The 19,134-nt window shown below is 34.5% G+C and overlaps 1 protein-coding gene across 2 annotated transcripts in view; it reads right to left on the bottom strand.

The window, feature by feature from the left end:
- GRID1 (glutamate ionotropic receptor delta type subunit 1) overlaps positions 1–19,134 on the bottom strand; it is a 1,152,573-nt gene that overhangs the window by 14,317 nt on the left and 1,119,122 nt on the right. For both annotated transcript variants that reach the window (XM_001363901.3, XM_056797312.1), the window contains 2 exons: positions 7,986–8,152; positions 2,355–2,595 (listed from right to left, as the gene is read on the bottom strand). In XM_001363901.3, coding sequence (XP_001363938.1) covers positions 2,355–2,595; positions 7,986–8,152 — 408 coding nt within the window. The remainder of the gene's footprint in view (positions 1–2,354; positions 2,596–7,985; positions 8,153–19,134) is intronic.

Raw genomic sequence — 19,134 nt, 5'->3', positions numbered from 1 at the left:
AACCACTTGGAGAGAAAGAACTGTGGAAATAGAAATGCAGAAGGAAAACATTTGATTTTTCACTTGTTTATATGGGTAATGGATGTGGGATTTTGTTTTTTAAAAGATTATTACAAAATGAATAGTATGGATATAAGTATTGAGTGATAATACACATATAACCCAATAGAATTGCTTGTCAGCTCTGGGAGGGGGCAGATAAAAAGAGGAGGGAAAGAACATAAATCATGCAACCATGGAAAAATACTTCAATAAATAAATGAAATAAAAAAGAAATGTCTTGTTCAAATTAATTTTTTCCTCTGTTATGACCTGTGTATTCAATAACATGCCACTTTTTTCTTCCATGGTCCTATAGGGGTGGGGGTCATGAAGGATGCTTGATGAAACTACTTCTTGAATTTTACTCAGTGTGGAGAAGTGTAAGAGGAGCAAAGAGAAAAATTAACAAAAGACATCTCCCCTCCCCCCAGTAATCAAATATGAGAATGGAATTCACATTCATTAGTGGATAACTGAAGAGAAGAAACATAATATAGTGCATAGATAGTTGGCTTCAGAGTCAGGATAACTTAGATTTATGTCTCACTCTTGACATATACTGGCTGTGTGACAATTAAGAAGTCACTTGGCTTCTAATTCTTCTAGAGCACTGTATAAGTCTATTAGAAGAGCAGTTGGGCTATATTGGCAGAGGGAATTTCTTCACTGGGAGTTCTCTATATTGATGGAATCACAAGAGAGACAGAGAAGAGATAGACAAAAAACAGAGACAGAGAAAGAGAGAGATACAAAGAGACAGAAGCAGTCAGAGGCAGATGAAGAGAGATACAGAGAAAGGAGAGAATAAAGATAGGGGAAAGAGATATAGAAATAGATAATACCAGGCTTAAGTTGTAGGAGTCACTTTGGTGCTTTTGCAAGGATGAATGCTTTCACTTAAAAAGAAGAAATAGAATATCTAATTTTAGCATAAGGGTGACCTTAGCTTCTCATAGTGTTGTGCCAGTTGATTAGAATCTCTGACACATTCTATCAATCTGGAAGAGGCTTCAAGTGTTGGCCCATGAATGGATCATATTCATGAGGAATAGTTTAGCCAAGTCATACATGCTCATCAAGTTGTACTTAAGGCTGATGAAATCTTTGGCTCTGACAACATTCAAAAACCATCAAAGTCCTACAAGATGTACTGTAATTTAGCTCCTGGATTTATCACTGAAGGAAGAATCTAGAGGCAGCACCACATTGGGGAAATCAGAGCTCCATGAAGGATTGCACAATACTGAGTCAAGGCACATTAGAAAGCAACCTAAAGACCTTGGTTTTGCATTTGTTGGCACCAGATTTAGAGAGTTGAGAGACTTCATTTTCTACCACCTTTATCCACCCCCTCCTTCAAAAGGCTCCCTGAGATTAGAATTGATGGATTCTCATTTCCATTTTTTCCAGCTGTTTTGCTGCTACTTGTTTGGAATTAACATCTGTTTGAGTTGAAGGAATCTTCCAAGTGTCTCCATATTTCCAAAATTACCAGAGGTTAGCTTGTTAAGATTTTAATTGATGCAAATAGACCCTGGCTTTATGCAACAATATTTGAAGAACAAATTTAATTTCTTGGTGGTGGGAACACTAGCCCCAAACATTTCAATAACCATTGCCTTCCTTCAGAGAGAGCTTTCTAGGGGAAACACTCAGAAGGGATTTTTTTCAGAAAACAGTTTATTGGGGGTCAGGTTTGGGGGAGAGGCAATGGATCAACAACACAAACAGTCCCTGGTCTGCTACCTCCAGGGGAAATGACCACCTTACTTAAACTCTTGAATTTCACACAGGGCAAGTTTGGCATTGATCATGATGAATCTCAGTCATATGTCTGTGAGAGTCTATGTGTTGACCAACTTTGGTGGCCAGTTGGTGGGAGACAGCTCATGACCCTCAAAAGAAACCCAGCACAATTTCCCCCTACTGACACTTGGGAGAGATGGCCAAGGGGCAGGTGGGCATGGATTCTGGGCTACTATCTTACCCCTAGAGCTGGTCTCTCCAGGTCAGGGTAGAAGCACATTGGTGAGGCAGAGTGGGTAAAGGCGCCCTCGTGCTGCCCACACTGCATCTGCTCTATAGATAAATACAGGACTTTAATGCCTTAGCACTTTTTACAAGCATAAAAAAAATCACTTAAATTTGTTCTTTTACAAAAAAACACAAGAAAAGCACTGTAAAAATTTGTTATGTCTCTAATCTATATGAAAATGATTTATATTATTTATAAGAAAAAAAATCCTAAAAAATCTCATAGCTCAAACTCTTGACTTTGAGCTTCCTTAAGGAATAGGATAAAAGCTATGGACCTCTTTCGGTGTTTCTTGATGGCAGCGGTTGCTGTTCCACCATAGCTCCAGGGCTGCCACCAGGCATGCAAGGAGAAGGCCCACAGCAAGGATGCAGAATACGCCAGCAAAACTGTGTAGTTTCAGAGACTTGCCATCTGTTTGAGCACTTGTGTGGCTATTCAGGTCACAGCGGCCCATGCGTGGCCACCATTTCTGTTTGAGGACATCCAAATCACCAGTATCTTGTAACTCCAAGATCCTGAAAGACAAGATCAGAATGATTAGTAACACTGGAAAATGACAAGAGAGTTCATAAAAATGTTGATGCCAAAATTGTGTTTCTTATTTAATTTTTGTATAGCTGGAAGGACACCATCATTAGTAGTGGTAGTATTAATGCTGCTGTTACCATCATCTCCATAATTACGACCATTAGTAGCAACTTCACCATTTCACCACCACATTCCTTATCAATATAACCATCATTATCACCATTACTAATATCATCTTTATAAATTCATGCATTATATTTTATATCCCTTGGCTCTGTGATTTCCAAAGAACTTTCCTTATGACTCTCCATACAATTAGGTAGTCCCAATATTATCATGGTAATTAGTGTTATTTCTCCCTTTTCAACATCCAATTCCAAGCGCAAATTCTTGCAAAGTGTCAAAAAAAAAATCTAAATTCTCAGAATCTGGGATATGTCTATAGCTTTTGATAGGAGCTACATCTCTGCCATATTTTGTTGTTATACAAATTTTCATAAGATGCCAACATGTGGGGCTCCTTGTGCTCAAGAAGTTCTTACATTTTTCTCAATAATTTTTGTTTGTATCAACCTTTAAAACTAAAATTTTAATTTAATAAATACCTTCTATGTGTAATACATTGCAGATACAAAGATAAAATGAAAAAAATTAAATTTTAAAGTATTTGTTCTCAAATCCTGTCTTTCTGGGTTTGGGAATTTAATCTCCTTCAAAAGGACTTGTCAATGGGTCAATTCAAAAGGTATATATTGATTTGCAGTGCTTTGCTTTCAACCTGGTGAGAGCTGGGCTTTCTTATTATAGGACAAATAATTATATATGCAACCAACTCCTTCAACCTTTTGTAACTGGGTCATTGTGTCCATAATTGCCTGAATGCTGGCATGAAGGAGAAATGCAGGTGTCTTTCCTTCTTGACATTATTTCCCTACATCCCTGTTGATGTCAAGATGTAACTACTCTGTTTGAAAGCCTAGATTCACAAGGAGAATTTGGATGTGGGTGAAAATTGGAGGGGGTATTATTTACCTTTACTTTTATCTTTGTCCTTTAACTTTGGTCATAACTCAGCTTAGATATCCTTAGATTCTATTCTACTTGATTAAAAACAATTATTAAGGTCAAGGCATGTGGTAGGCATGAGAAAATACATAAATACAAAATCCAACAGTCTCTTCCCTGTGTTTACATTATAGAGGGATGAATACAATGTGGATTTAGGTGGATGAATGCCAATCCACCCCAAGGAATGGAAAATAACCAGGAGAACCTTATTTCAGGAAAAGGCATGAGGAGAAAATGACAACTGAGCTCTGCATTCAAGGATTCTAAAGATGGTAAGAGGGAGAAATGATGAAGAAGTGTATTACAGATTTTGAGAAGAAGAAATACACAGAGGCAGGAACTGGAATGTCTTATAGGAGGCACAACTAAACCCTCTCTCCACCAAGTAAGACTGGGCTATAATCTAAAGGATTGGTAATAACACGAGGTAAGATTAGAAAGATAGCTGGGAGCCATAATATGGCTGAGGGAGGGAGGTCTGAATGGAGAGGGTTCAATGAATTTCTTTCCTGCTTTGATTTCTTGTCTACTCTCCTTTGCCCATAAGCTACAATTTGCTTCTCCAAAGCCTGAAATAAAGTGGACTCTTAGAGGTCACCTCAGGATAATCCTGAACAATCTACTCTAGTCCATCTCCTTGTCACCTTGGCCCTGCTCATGGATCTGAATTGTAAAAATCAGAGAAGTCTCTGTGACTGGGTATTGGCCTCTCCTATTTCTGGGTCTGACTGTTAAAGCATATGATTTACACCTGCACAATGTTGGTGGTTGGTTTCAGATTGCCTTTAGCAGCCATATTACCCCTGAGTCCCGAATTGTGTGATTAACTGGGCAGTTTTAATGCCAAAGTATATAAATGAGTCTCATAAATTTAGGTTAGTGACTGCTGTGCATTTACATAGAAAGTGACTGGCATTTACTTCCTTTCATTCTGACATTAATTAAACATTTGTTTCAAGGACTGAGTCGTTGATGACAATTACTGTTTCAGCTTTCTTTCATCATTGTCCAGAATTCAGAAGCACCCAATGTCTCAGAAAAGAATGCAAGATCAATCATGAATTCATTACAGAGAGAATGGGACAGAGTCAGAAGGCAAATATGAGTGGCCATCTTGGTAAGGTAGAGAAACTTCTGCCGAATAGATTAGAAGAGAGAAAAAGAATAGCAATATTGACAGATTTTCTAAGAACTGGAGACCACCACCAAGAAACTATAGAATTCATTGAAATAAATAAAAGTAAGATAATAACTGAAAGTCTATCAGACAATGCCCCACTATTCTCTGGAATTCACTAAACCTGAGCATAATAGTAAAAGTCATGATTAAAAGTGTAAATGTGATTTGTAATTCTACCTAGTATGAGTGACAGGAGATGTGAGCAAGACTGGGGTTTCCAACCATTATAACTAGGGCTATAATTAATGAGTGGTGATTGGAGCAATGGCCTAGGCCAACAGAATGTAGAAGGAACAATGATTTAACTTAGAAACTCCTTTAGGAGGTAGAAGGCACTATAGCAATCCCTCTTGGTATTTCGTGAAATTTGTCCGTATGTTTTTTCCTAATATTCACAAATAATAAAGTTGATTTGAATTTCATATTAGTTACCCAATATGAGGTTAAGTTCTGTGCAGTTTAACCAATGTGCCAAAATGATAGCTATAACTATCTGTATATTGAGCTGGTTAGTTGGAACCGTGAGTACAACACTGGGTTTAGAATCAGGAACACCTGAGTTCAAATTCTACTTTACATACTTACTAGGGGGCAGATGGGTGGTTCAGTGGGTGGAGAGCCAGGCCTGGAGAGGGAGGTCCTGAGTTCAAATATGGCCTCAGATACTTCCTAGCTGTGTGACCCTGAGCAAGTCACTTTGCCTAGTCCTTACCTCTCTTCTGCCTTGGAACCAATACATAATATTAATTATAAGGTGGAAGATAAGGGTTTTAAAAAAAGAAACTTACTAAATGCTCATGAAATTACAAAACCTCTTTCAGCCTTAGTTTCCTCATATATAAGATGTGGATAATAAAACCATCTCTCTCACAGTGTTGATGTGATGATCAAATGACATAAAGCATTAAAAAACTATATAAAGTTCTACATAAAATTAGTAGCTACAGCAGCAGCAGCAACAAAAGCAACAGCAGCAGCAACAGCAGTAGTAGTGGTAGTAGTAGTATTTATGACTGATTGCATAGAACCTGTTCATAGAAAAAAAAATCTAAGCTTCAGAAATTAGTCCATCCTTATCTTGGGCCCTTAAGGTTCTACTATTGTCATGTTAAACTAGGTAGTCAGAAATAACAATTCCTTCAATAGAAAAATCATGGTGGTAGGAGACACAAACAAAACAGGAACACTGTGTTCTTGGGCACATACTATTCACTTAATAAGCTAATAAACGCTTGCTGACTATTTGAGGTCTTGATCCAGTATGGTCCATTGTCTTTGCCATGGAGTTCTAGCATCTCAGATATAGTTATATTCATTACTTTATAAGTTCTTTCAGGACAGCATCTATTATTGTTTGGTTCTCCTCAGTGTCTGCCACATCTTAAGTGTCTAGTAAATGTTTATTGAATGAATGGATGTAGAGGTTTTACCAATCTGCAGTAGAGTTACTCATGCATTTTCACTCTTTACATGTCAATTCAGTTGAACAGAGACTTACATTAAGTTCTTGATTTTGTGGTCAGAAGACCAAGGTTTCTCTCCTACTTGATATACTTCTTATGTCACTCACCTCAGGACAGTCACTTCAACTCTCTTGTTCTTAATTGCATCTTATTAAGGGAAAGAATATGAGATTATCCTGCATCTTTTTCTAACTAAATACATAAACAAATCAGTGTACAATGAATGCTCCTCCTATCCTTAGATTCTAATTCTAAGAGAGCATTTAATTCTTTATGCCTCAATTCATACAAATTCTCCATTAACCTACCAAATGCTAGCAGAATTCTGTACATTTCTCTTCAATTATATCACTTTCCCACTAGATTGTTTGATCCTTAATTTGTCGGTGGCTTCTTAGAGATTTTCATTTTTTAGAAGTGTCTAACACAGGACATTGTGCAATGGCAAGTTTGCCCCCAAATGCTGAATGGATAAATTTTCTTTTCACCAGGATACTGTATAACCTTTCCATTGAGCAGGCAAGTGTAACAATGTGTACATACCTCTACATGGACTTGCCTTCTCTCTTTGAAATAAAATAAATATAGTTCATTAAAAGGAGGAAAAAATTCTTCACATTTCAGTTCATAGAATTCATATTGATGAGTTTCATGATTGCTTCTTTTAGGGGCAGTGTGCCTGCTCTCTAAATCAATGAGACCTGTGTCACTGTCTAGATTGTTCTGTCCTTGGAAGTGCCTCAATCTCCATTGCTCTTCAGAGGCTCCTCACCAACTCTATTACTTATGATTTTCATTTATTCAAATACATCTAAGAGGAAACTACACGTATGACAATACTCAGAGTTGACCTTTTTTGACTTGCATTGTAATGTCTTCTCACGAGTTTTAAGCAGGTTGGTCTAGCGATCCTTAGATGCTAAGATACCCCTCACTGGGAGGAACACAGTATGTGTCTCTTTCATTGTGCTTTGAAGCCATTAGGAAGTGGTTGAGAAAATAATGCCTTCTAGTATCAGGGGAAGAAGGAGTCAATGCGATTTTGGTCAGTGATACTATCATCTCCAATTTCACATGAACAAGTAGCAAGGTTACTTATAAACCTATTAAGTTCAAGAAAAATAGAGTAGCTAGAAACCCGAGGGGGGGGGAACAGAGGAAATGCATAGAATAATCCATGAAAGTAAATAGAAAAGGATGTAGCATTCCAAAAGATAGCCAATTAATATGAGGGAAGTCCATTACAAATTTCTCCTAATCTAAGCACTTCCTAAATATGGTAAGAATAACTTGGTTTTTGTTTTATATCCTCTTATGTCTCCCACTCACCCTTCATCAACCAAATCTGGAACACTGAGAAGAAGAATGGTAAGACTTGATCAGGCTATCCAATCCACAGACCAGATATACAAGCTTATCACTGACTATCACCTCAAAGAAGGGGCACCATGTAAGAGTTCTCATTGATATCAATGTGTCCAACTTTATAGTTTCATCAAGGACAAAATGAATTCAAAGATGTAGTTTCTTTCTTGTGCTTTAGCAATAGGTATCATCAACTGGAAAGAAGGTTTCTGAGAATCTATAAGTCCAAATTGCCATTACAACAACCACTCCTACCACAGCATGCTGGCCAACCCTCCTCCCTGATCAATGTCCAAATTACCTCTGGGAAAAGATGTCCCTGTAGGGGCTGCCATGCTGAAGTGCTATGCCATAGCCCTTACTGCTGATACTGTTGCCAATGACGGTCACTGAGCAATCATCATCTGTTAGCGCTGCATATTCCACCACTGCCACATCCCACAAAAAGGCATAATTTCCTTTCTTTGCCTGAAAAAACAAGAGATGAAACCATGTAGGACTGGTTATACACGTAGGAAGAATCATCTGTCTTTTGATATATAAGAGATATAATTAGATTCTGCCTAATGAGGTAATATCTTCAACTAGAAAACAAGAAAACCCATCATAATGACCTACAGTTTCCCCCAGTACAATATTCCTTTTAGACACACATTGTCTTGGAGAGACTGTATCTCTGATTTCATTGATATAGAGAATTCCCTGATGAGGAAATTACTTTTGTACAAATTCCATTGGAAGGGAAGAAAAAGTAAAGAAGACTGAGTTAATGTCTCCTTTAACTTTTTCCATTCCATATATCATCTGGAAATTAACACCAATACTTTAAAACAACCTACCTTACAGACGTGTAAGGACGGTGCTTTCATAAATGCCAAAACATCATATGAATGTAAGCTGTTGTCATCATTATTAATTCTTTTTAATGCCATTTTACATGGGAGGAAATTGAGTTTTTGAATGCTGACTAGATTTCATTTTGTATCTGTGACACTGGACATATTATTTAACCTCTCTGATAAATCAGTTGCCTAATTTGTAAAAGGTGAGGCTTAGATTAGGTGAAATCTCTGCTCTGAATTCATGAGCTTAAGAAAGAATGAATAATTATAAATCATGTTCATTCTTAGTAAAAAGAATTATCAAGCAGGTAAAGTTGGTCTTCAAATCCTTTCTTTCTTTTTCCATCTCATTTTGAAACATTATTTTGGGTGTATTTACTTCCACTAGTCAGTCCAGCATATAGGAAAAGTTCTCTCCCATCCTATCAGGAAGAGCTATCTAAATTGTACCCTTCCCATAGCCTCAGAGATTCCTGGCTTTTTCTTTTTCCTCTGCTCCAGATGTCAAACTCTTTGTGCTTCCAAGGTGCAAATTGGGTATGTTTTATTTGGATTAAATAACCTAAACCAAAAATATAATAGTAATAACAAAAACTAATAATAGGGATCAGAATAAGGACTATACCTGTGACTTCTTGACATACAGATTTCCCTGGTGATAAAATTCCTTCTATCAATGCAGGTCTGCAAATTCTCTGAAATTTACAATCTTTAGAAAGGGCTCTTAATCCCTGGTTCAAGTAGTCTTGATCCTACCCATCAATAGATTTTTGTGGGTAAGGGAGGAATGGTCTGTCTACTTGATTGGAAACAAATACATCTCTATTTTCTAATTTGTAATTTAAGGAATTCCTTCAATTTTAATGAAGATAATGAAATATTATTAAAGGATTCAGCACACTGACAAAGGGGTCCATGATACCCACATAAATTTTTTAAAAAGGTTAAGTAGCCCTGTCTTAAAGAATTGCATCGAGCAGTGAGAGCTTAAGTGACTTTAATAGGATCATATAGTCTATATGTTCCAGGGATGGAAAAGATCTTTCTGTCTCTGTGTCTAACCATTTATTTGTTACAACACACTGCCTAATAATGACAACAATAATAATTACAACAGTACAATATCCACTGGACATTAAATATTACAAAGCAGTAGGATGACAATTTTTCTTTGCATTGTTTCTGTCTAAACTTCATCAAATATAAGATGAAAAGAACAAAAGAAACCCACACATGATTTCAGACATCTCAAATCACTTCCCTCATAACACTGTTAAGGAGATGGTATAAGTTACCCCTCTATCCTTCTTCACCCTTTTCCCACACCACACTCCCTTGATATGAATTCAGACTATGTGGATGGTAATAGTTGGGTCAAAAAATATGTCCCCAAATCATAGGACTAACAACTTTGGGAATAAAGGATTTGTCCTGCAGGGGAAAGACCACCGAACTTGCAAATAAAATAATTATCTTTGAATCCTAAATTTTGTGGGCTGGGTAGCTGAGTTTCAATCTAACTCTTAGATTATTGGATTCATTAGAATCAAAATAGGAATGTGATTCTTGACAAAGGTGAAGGCTCTCTTGGTGTTCTGTTTTCTTGGGCCCTTCTAAGGTTTTCAGGGGAATCTTTTGAATTTGACAAATACTCTAAATCTGGAGAATGGCTTATGTGAACTTGGACAGGTCACTATCTTATCTGAATTTCAATTTCTTCATCTATATGGAGTTGAATTAAATAACCTATGATAGATGACTTTTCTAATTCAAAATCCATCTATTTCTATGACTTGGCTTGAATCAAAACTCTTTGATGGTAAGGAAGAGATCCTTGTGACCCACACATTGCAACAGTGACTAAGAAATTACCATGCATAGCTAAATACTTGATAACCAGTTCATGGGGATGAGCTTCTGAAAGTAATTAGAATATGTATTCCCAGATACCATAAAAATGGCATCTTGGACTAAGCCATTTTTTCTATATATGTTTATTATTGTTTTTCCATTTTTTTCCACTTTCAAGAGCAAAGCTTAAAGAAGAGAAGAAATAAATGTGAGAAGATGAAGCAGCATATAAGCTTGATTTCTGGGAAGCCCATGGATATAGGTAAAAAGTATGAAGCATCAGTGATCAAATGAAAGCGTATCCTTAGGAACATATATTTTCCAATTCTGATAGGTCCTTGATCCCCACAAAAGAGATATATTAAGTTTTTCCATCAATATTTTTTTCTGAGCACTATTAACTTATTGAACTCCTACCATTACAACTGGGCTTCCAAAATGGACAGGCTTTAAGACACCAACCAAACTTGGATGATGGTCACCAGGGAAGAATGAAAGTTATTTTACTTGGCATGATATGAAATAACTTAGGTAAATGGAGAAGCATAAGGTGAAATAACTTTTCTGCATGGACAGCTTTACTTGACTACAGAGATCATGTCTAGAAGCAATGTCCAAAAGATGTAAGGCAGCTTTTAGCCCAATATAATCAAGTAAGCAAGAAAACTACAAGCATTTTTTATGGGATTACTATGTTCTAGACACAATGCTAAATTCTGGGGATATAAGGACAAAAGCAAAATTATTAAATATTCTTAACAGAGAAATGAGAAATAAAATATGCAGAATAAAACTCGCATTATTGGACATGACCAAAATGGGAATTGGTTTTGCCTGAATATACATATCGACTACTGGGATTTTGTGTTCATTATTATTAAGTGTGGAGCTGGGAGAGGGCAAAATCAAATGCTTACTATTGAAGCAAGCAAAATAACTTATTTAAACTATAAAAAATGAAATGTTTTGCTTTTGGAGATAGGTTCTTCTTAGTCTTCAGTCCAGAACTACGTGGTAAATTATTGGGGATCTTCTGGATTGATTCTCATTCAGGCACAGGTTAGTCTGAGATAGTAATGCATCTATATAGGGTTATTGATTTGAGGTCCTTCTTACTCTGATAGTGGGTGATTATGCTATATTATTTTAAAAGAAAAATATTACTTGCTTGGGGGTTAAAGTTATTCAAGTTTTATTTGGTTGCTTGTTTCTAATTATTTAAGGGATATATTCTTGGTAACCAAATTAAGCTTAGAAGAACAGATGGATACGGCAATGTAATGTAAATACACAGTGCTCCTAGGCATGAGTTAACAGTTTTGAAATATGTTATCAGAGTATATGCTTCTTCAACAGGAAGCAAGGCCTATTGGAGGATTAATTTCCTCTTAGAAATGTCAAGGATTGCAACATTTAAAATGGTGCCCTGGCTGAGTTTTGAGTTGAAGGATCTGGACACAAATCCTTTCCCTTTGGATGATTTACTGAATATCTGGTGACTTTATTGTTCCCATTTGTAAAAATAAGTCCTTTGGAATGGATTATATCCAAGTTTTCTTCTCTCCTGATATTGCTATGATCTTGCAGTGTCCTTCAATATGCCTTTTTTTCACAAAATTCTCCCAATGGGTCACATTTGACAACGCATGCAAAATGTTAAACCTAATGAACCCAAACCTCTCCTGCAAATTCATGGAAGGATATGTGAGAGTATAAGCAGGAACCAAGAAAGCATCAATAAGCACAAGAAAGGCAGAGGCAAGATACTGAAGAATGTTATGGTAGAAGTAGTATTTTAATTTCTATACATTTATCTGTGGCTCCTTTCTTCACTCTCTTCATGTTTCCACCTTTCTTGTAGCAAACTATTCCTCTGAAGATGTTGCTCTCCTGTGATCTTGTCTTTGGATTGGTTAGTCCTTTCCCAGGACCCAGATTTTATGAGGTAGCTGAGACAAACTCAGTTCAGCCTTTTATTCCCAATTCACTCAGAGGACTTCACCTCTTCAGCAGCAACCCTTCTTATTCCACTTTCTATGTTCCTTCTCTCACTAGAAGGTTAGTTCCTTGAAGTTATTCACATTGTTTTTATTGCATTTATTGTCTCAGAATTTAGCAGAGGCTGGATATACAATAAGTGCTTTAAAATATTTAATTCATCTCTGTGTAACTCTACCTATTTATCTACCCATCCAGCATCCTTATCTATCTCTCTATCATCATTATATCACCTATCCATGATAAATTAACAATAAATACTTTTAGAGATGAATGGTATATTTAACAAGTGAATCTCTGGCTAAAATATTGGTATCTGGGAATCACCATACAATAGAGTTACCTCTTGCTTCAAATTATTTTATTCAAACCTATTTCTCTACATGTTAAATTTTCTGGTAAATATAAACTTATGGAAAAGAGGAGCTATTTATTTCCACAGAATTTAGTAGAATGCTTGGCACAGTTGTAAGCTCCAAATCATCTTGTATCTAGTTAGAGGAAGTGTGGTATAGTAGATGGAGTATTTGCATTTGAGTTAAGAAGACATGAGTTTAAATCTCACCACATTCATTTACTTGCTGTATGACACTAGGTATGCCATTGAACCTTCTGGACCCAAGATTATTCACTTGAAAAAAGAGGAAGTTTAATTAGAATACCCTTAATATTCTCCTTAGTTATAAATGTATCTTATCTTATTAATTTAATTGAAAGGAACAAGATTTGTATTTATGGGCCATGAAATAATATAGAGAAATTATGATTTCTAGGCCAGAGATAGGATACACCTGACAGAAGAGGCAGAATGACATGATATATATTGGGCTTAGAGTTAGGTACTTGGATTCCAGCCACTGACCTGATAGTAACACGCTGTGAGAACATGGGTAAGACTTACCTTCTCTGAATGTCGGTTCTTTATTCTTTAGGATGTCATATTAATCCCTGTAGCACCTCCATCACAAGGTTACTTTTGACTTTCAAACAACTTAATACATTTAAAATATTGTACCAACAACAGAGTTCCACATAAATTAATTGTTCTTTATTTTTGCTATTGTTAACAAAGATCAGAAAATTAAAATTCTGTTGCCATTTTTGGAACCTTATCTAGAGTAATTTAAAATGAAAAGGGAGGGAGGAAATGTTTACCTATTTCTACCATATTATTAACAATTAAATTTTAAATAATGATAGGACTAGTAATAGTAGCAGTGATAGTATTAGTATTAGTTACATAAAATAGTAGTAATTATAATAACATCTATGTGCCATGTCCTGTGCTAAGTCCTTTATTTTTATGTTTATTGCATTCAATCCTCATAACCCAGGGATATAAATGCTCTTATCCCAATTTTACTGTTGATGAAACTGATACAAACCTTTCCCAAAGTTACATTGCCAGTAAAATCTAAGGATGAATTTGTATTCAGGATTCTCTGAATCCAGACCAAATGTTCTCTCTTGTGCCACAAAAAACATACCAAAGAAGCAAACCAGTAACAAAAATCAAAGGAGTTTCTAGATACAAGAATGTGGCTTTCAAAGGCACAACTTATTAAAAAGGATAAGAATAAGTGCAAACAATGATAAGTTATATTAAGAATATATTTTTATTGCAGAAAATTCAAGAACTCATATGATGATGATGAGTATGGAGTGGGATTATTTGGAGTGGGATAAAATAAAGGAAGCATGGAAGCAATATTATTGGTGGAACATACTATCCACCACTTGAATTGAAGAAAATAGAAAGGACAAGAAATAAATCTTAAACTTGAATGGAGATTGGATTTCATAGTGATTATTATGGATTATCCTACCTATAGAAGAATTACTAACATATTATTCATTTGCCCAAATTTTAATACATTCCTTCAAAGGGGCATCAAGAGATGGAGGAATTACAAAATTCACAACCTCTTGATATTTGCTTTCATATTCCACATTCACCTGAAATTGATCTCTCTAAAGTTACCACTCATCTCTTATTTGCAAAATCAAAAAGCTTCTCATTCTTCATCTTTCTTTACCTCTGTGAAGCATTTGCCATAATTGTCCACCCTTTTCCATTAAAAATCCTCTATCTTCCTGAGTTTTTTTTTTATCCTTCTCCTTTAGTTTTTCATCTAGTTTTATGAATGTTCCTTAGAACCTTTTGGAACATTCTTATCATGTCCTCAACTGTCATCATAATCTCAAGGATCTATCATCTCTAATTGTCTCTAGATATGTTTTCTTACATATTTCATCAGTTTTCATGGTTTCAATTACTATCTAGGACTTCTGATTCTCATATTTATGAATGGTTCACTAGTCTCTTCCCCTCTCATCCACTGAATATTGGTAATTTCCAACCAGAGGTCCTTTAGGAGTCTTAGGCTCAACATATTAAGGGAAGAATGTAGTATCTTTCCTCCAAAAGCAGTAATTATGCTGTCTCCCATTTTTGCAATTTGTGAGTCATCTTTGACTACTTACTTTTCCTCACTGATATTTAATTTAGTTGCCAAGATCTATTAATTCTACCTTCATGAATTTCTTCTCATTCCTTTCACTAAAATTAAAAGGCCACTGCTTTTCTTCAGGTCCTCATGACCTGTATCCTGGTCTATTACAACAACTTCATGATTTACAAGCTTTTAATATTTCCTTATTCCAATTCATTTTTCATGCAACTGTCAAAGTGATTTCTCTAAAGCATGCAAAAGAGACACTAAACCTATTACTCCTCTATTAAATAATTTTGGTGATACTCTAATCAAACATAAATCCTTTCATTTGGAATTTAAAGTACTTGAAAACTAAGGCCCAGACCATGACCACTTTTCTAGCATTATCATATATTACTTTTCTTCATAAGTTATGATCCAAACATACATTTTTTGCTGTTCCTAAAACACAACATTTGATTTCTTAACTTTTTGCCTTTATGCAGATTATTTCCTAGTTGAGGGATGGGTTCCCATCTCAACTCTTAGAATTTCTAATTATTTTCAGAGCTTAGTTTGTTTATCTTTCTTTATGTCTTCAGCTATTAGTGTTCTCTTGTAAAAATTACATTCTAGTAATATAATATACACATAATATATAGCATAGTTACATACAAATAACATTATACATATACCCATACATGCATAGAAATATATGTGCATGTATATACATATCTATACACACATATATATGTTTTCTTTAGAGAAGACATTAATTTCTTTTTGGAGATACAAATATATCTCTAGCACAATGTCTATAAAATAATTGGCATTTAACAAATGTTTATTGATAGGCTAGTTGATTAAAAAATGAGGAACTGGCTATTGATGTGTAAATGATAGGACTTTATGGGAGAAGTGCCCACTCTTGAAATTCATAATAAAGAAGGGAGTAAATTCTGGCATTATCTAGCATTCTCACTTCTTTTAATGAGGGAAGATTTCAAATTTTTAGAGAAATGATAAAGTAACACTAAAAAATCTAAAATTCTCAAGGTAAAGTTATCCCAGGTTATATGGAAAGCCATTAAGAATAAAAATAAAAAAAGATATAAATAGAACATTTTCACTGAAAAAGAAAAAGATAGGCTAAGCTCATTAAACAATTTAGATTATTGAGACATATATGGAACATGAATACTGAATCTTCTCTTTCTTATAACAATACAAATACTAATAGAGGATGAACTTAAGAAGAGTATTATATCCTTTTAAAATAGTGACCAGAACTAATTGAATATTAGGAAAAGTATAAGAATAATTACCATATGGATAAAAACACAACAAAAATTATATATTCATATCAATAGATGCAGTGAAACCTTCCAACAAAAATATGTTATTCCTATTAAAACAATAGAGATATAGGAATAAATATAATCCTTATCAAAATGTTTAGTATCTATCCAAAAATCAAGAACAAGCATTATCAGTAATGTAGATGAAGTAAAAGCTCTCCCAATAAGATCAGGGATGAAGTAAGGATGTCTATTATTATCAATATTATTCCTTATTGTACTAGAAATGTTAGCTATAATAGCAACAAAAGAAAAAAAAGAAATTAAAGTATTAAGGACTTGTAATGAGGGAACAAAACTATCACTCTCTGCAGATGATATGATGGTAAATATATAAAGCACCGGGGAGACTCAACTAAAAATTATTGAAACAATTAGCAACTTTAATAAAGTTGCAGGATGTAAAAAAATCCTAATGTATCTTTGGCATTTCTACATGTTAACAACAAAACCCAGCAGGAAAAGATAAAAAAAGAGAAATTAGATTTTAAAATATATGTAGATAATATAAAATGCTTGTGAATCTGTCAACATATACAAAAAAGCTATATAAATACAACTACAAAATACTTTTCACACAAATAAAGATAAATCTAAAACATTTGAGAAAAATGAATTACTTCTGGGTCAGCCAATCTAATATAAATATCAATCTAAAAATGTTAACTGAATTACGTATTCAATGCCATAACAATCTATCAGATAATTATATTTTTAGAAGTAGAAAAATAATTCAAAGAAATTCATCTGGAAGAACAAATGATAGAATCAATGGGGGAAATAAAAGTAAAAGTAGGAACCCTAGCAGTACCAGGTTTCAAATAAAAATACAAAGCATTAGTCATGAGAACTTTCTGTTAGTGAATAAGGAACAGAGTGACCAAATTAAGTACATAATATATAGAAATAGATGACCACAACAACTTAGTGTTTGATAAATTCAAAACCCCTAACTATTAGGTTAAGAAGTTAATATTCAACAAAAACTGTCTAGAAAACAAGAAAGTAGTCTGTCAGAAACTAGGCATAGAATAACACCCTAAACCATATATTGATAAAAGGGAAAATGACTATATATTTTAAATATAAAGAGTGATATAATAAATAGATTAGGGGAGCATGGAAAAATTCTTATCAAAGCTATGGATAAAGGAACAGTTTATGACCATGTAAGAAATAGAGTCCCAGTAAATAAAATAGATAATTCTTATTGAATGAAATTTAAAAAATAAAACTATTGTACAGATAAAACCAATACAACCAAAATTAAGAGGAAAGATGGAAACTGGGACAAAATTACAGCAAGTTTCTCTAATAAAAGTATCACTTTATAAAAATATGGAGGAACTGAAGCAAATTTTTAAAGAAAAAATGAGCCATTCCACAATTAATAAATGGTCAAATGACATGAATAGGCAATTTTCATGAAAAGAAATTAAGCTATCATAGTCAAAAGAAAAAAAAAGTTCTAAATCACTAATACTTCAGAGTAATGAAATTTAAAATAACCACAAGGTAGCTACCACCTCATATCTATCAGGTTGTTGACATTACAGAAAATAAAATGATAAATGCTAATGAGGATATGGAAAAAAATAGCAACATTAATACAGTGTTGGTAGAGTTGTGAACTGGTCCAACTATTTTGGAAAATGATTTGGAACTACAAATTATCTTTGTATATAAAGGACTATAAAACCATGAACGTTCTTAGATTTGAGAAGGCAAAGAATGGGAAACTGAAGGAATGCCTACAATTGGGAAGTGGTTGAACAAGTAGTAATATGATTGTAATGCAATGCTACTCAATGTTGAACAAAATTATAAAGGATGTGGTTTGAGAAAAAGCTAGAAAAAATTGTATGTCCTGATATAAGGTGAATCAAGCAAAGGTACGAGAATATTGTAGTGGTAGTTGGTAGCTTAGTGGATAGACTACTGGACCTGGAGTAGGGTAGACTTGAGTTTAAATCCAATTTCCAATACTTCCTAGCTTCATGATCCTGGGCAAATCATTTAATCTCGGATGGCCTGACAGATATGACAGAAGTGATAAACCACTTCAGTATCTTTTCAAAGAAGATCCATGGACAGATTTGGTTGCTAGGATCAGAATGTTTTGGTCATGATTAAACTACTGAACAATAACAGCAATATTTTAAAAATATTCAACTGTTAAAAGATTTAGCTTTGTTAATCCCTACAATGATCAATAACAGTTTCAAAGTTTTCACAATTAAAAATTCTATTTACCTCCAGCAAGAGCACTCATGAACTCTAACTGTTCACAATATAGATTGAAACATATTTTCCTTGCCCTTTCTTTTTCAACATGACTAATATGGAAATATTTTTGCATAACTTTGTATATGTGTGTATATATACATATATTGGGTATTGCATTCTTTGTCATCAATTCATATGGGAGCAGCTGCAGAGAGAAGGAGAATTTGGCATTAATTTTTTTTAACAAAAATAATAGTTCTTAGAGGGGTAAAGTTCAGAATGACTTGAGTTGCTTGTTAAATGTTAAGAATTACAAATGGGTGTGCTAGTGGTTTTTTAAATATGTTACATATCAGAAGAATATTAAAGGGCAGATCTCCTTTAGCTCCTAAAGAGCAGAGAGGATGATAAGCCATGTCAGTGAAAAGCTCATCACTTTTTTTTTCTTTTGAAAAGAAAATAATCTTTGAATGAGGAGGGGAGAGTAGGAATAGAATAAAGATTGTTAATATACAATTGAAACTCATATAAAGTGAAAAGCTAGACATGTAAGACCTGGATGCCCTTGTTATGTCAAGTCAATAGACTTCAAAAATTCTATCCTAGATTACTGAAAGAACAACCAGGTATAGTCATTGATTGTTAGTGATCTTTGAAAGACCTAGGAAAAGATACTCTGTAATCCTTGAAAAGGGTGTATGTTCTGGTTTTCAGGGAAAAAAAGAAGAGAATAAATCTGA

This window comes from Monodelphis domestica, chromosome 1, assembly GCF_027887165.1.
Source record: "Monodelphis domestica isolate mMonDom1 chromosome 1, mMonDom1.pri, whole genome shotgun sequence".
NCBI classification, from domain to species: domain Eukaryota; kingdom Metazoa; phylum Chordata; class Mammalia; order Didelphimorphia; family Didelphidae; genus Monodelphis; species Monodelphis domestica.
Note: the sequence above shows the minus strand (reverse complement) of the source record. Positions and strands in the feature narration are given on the sequence as shown.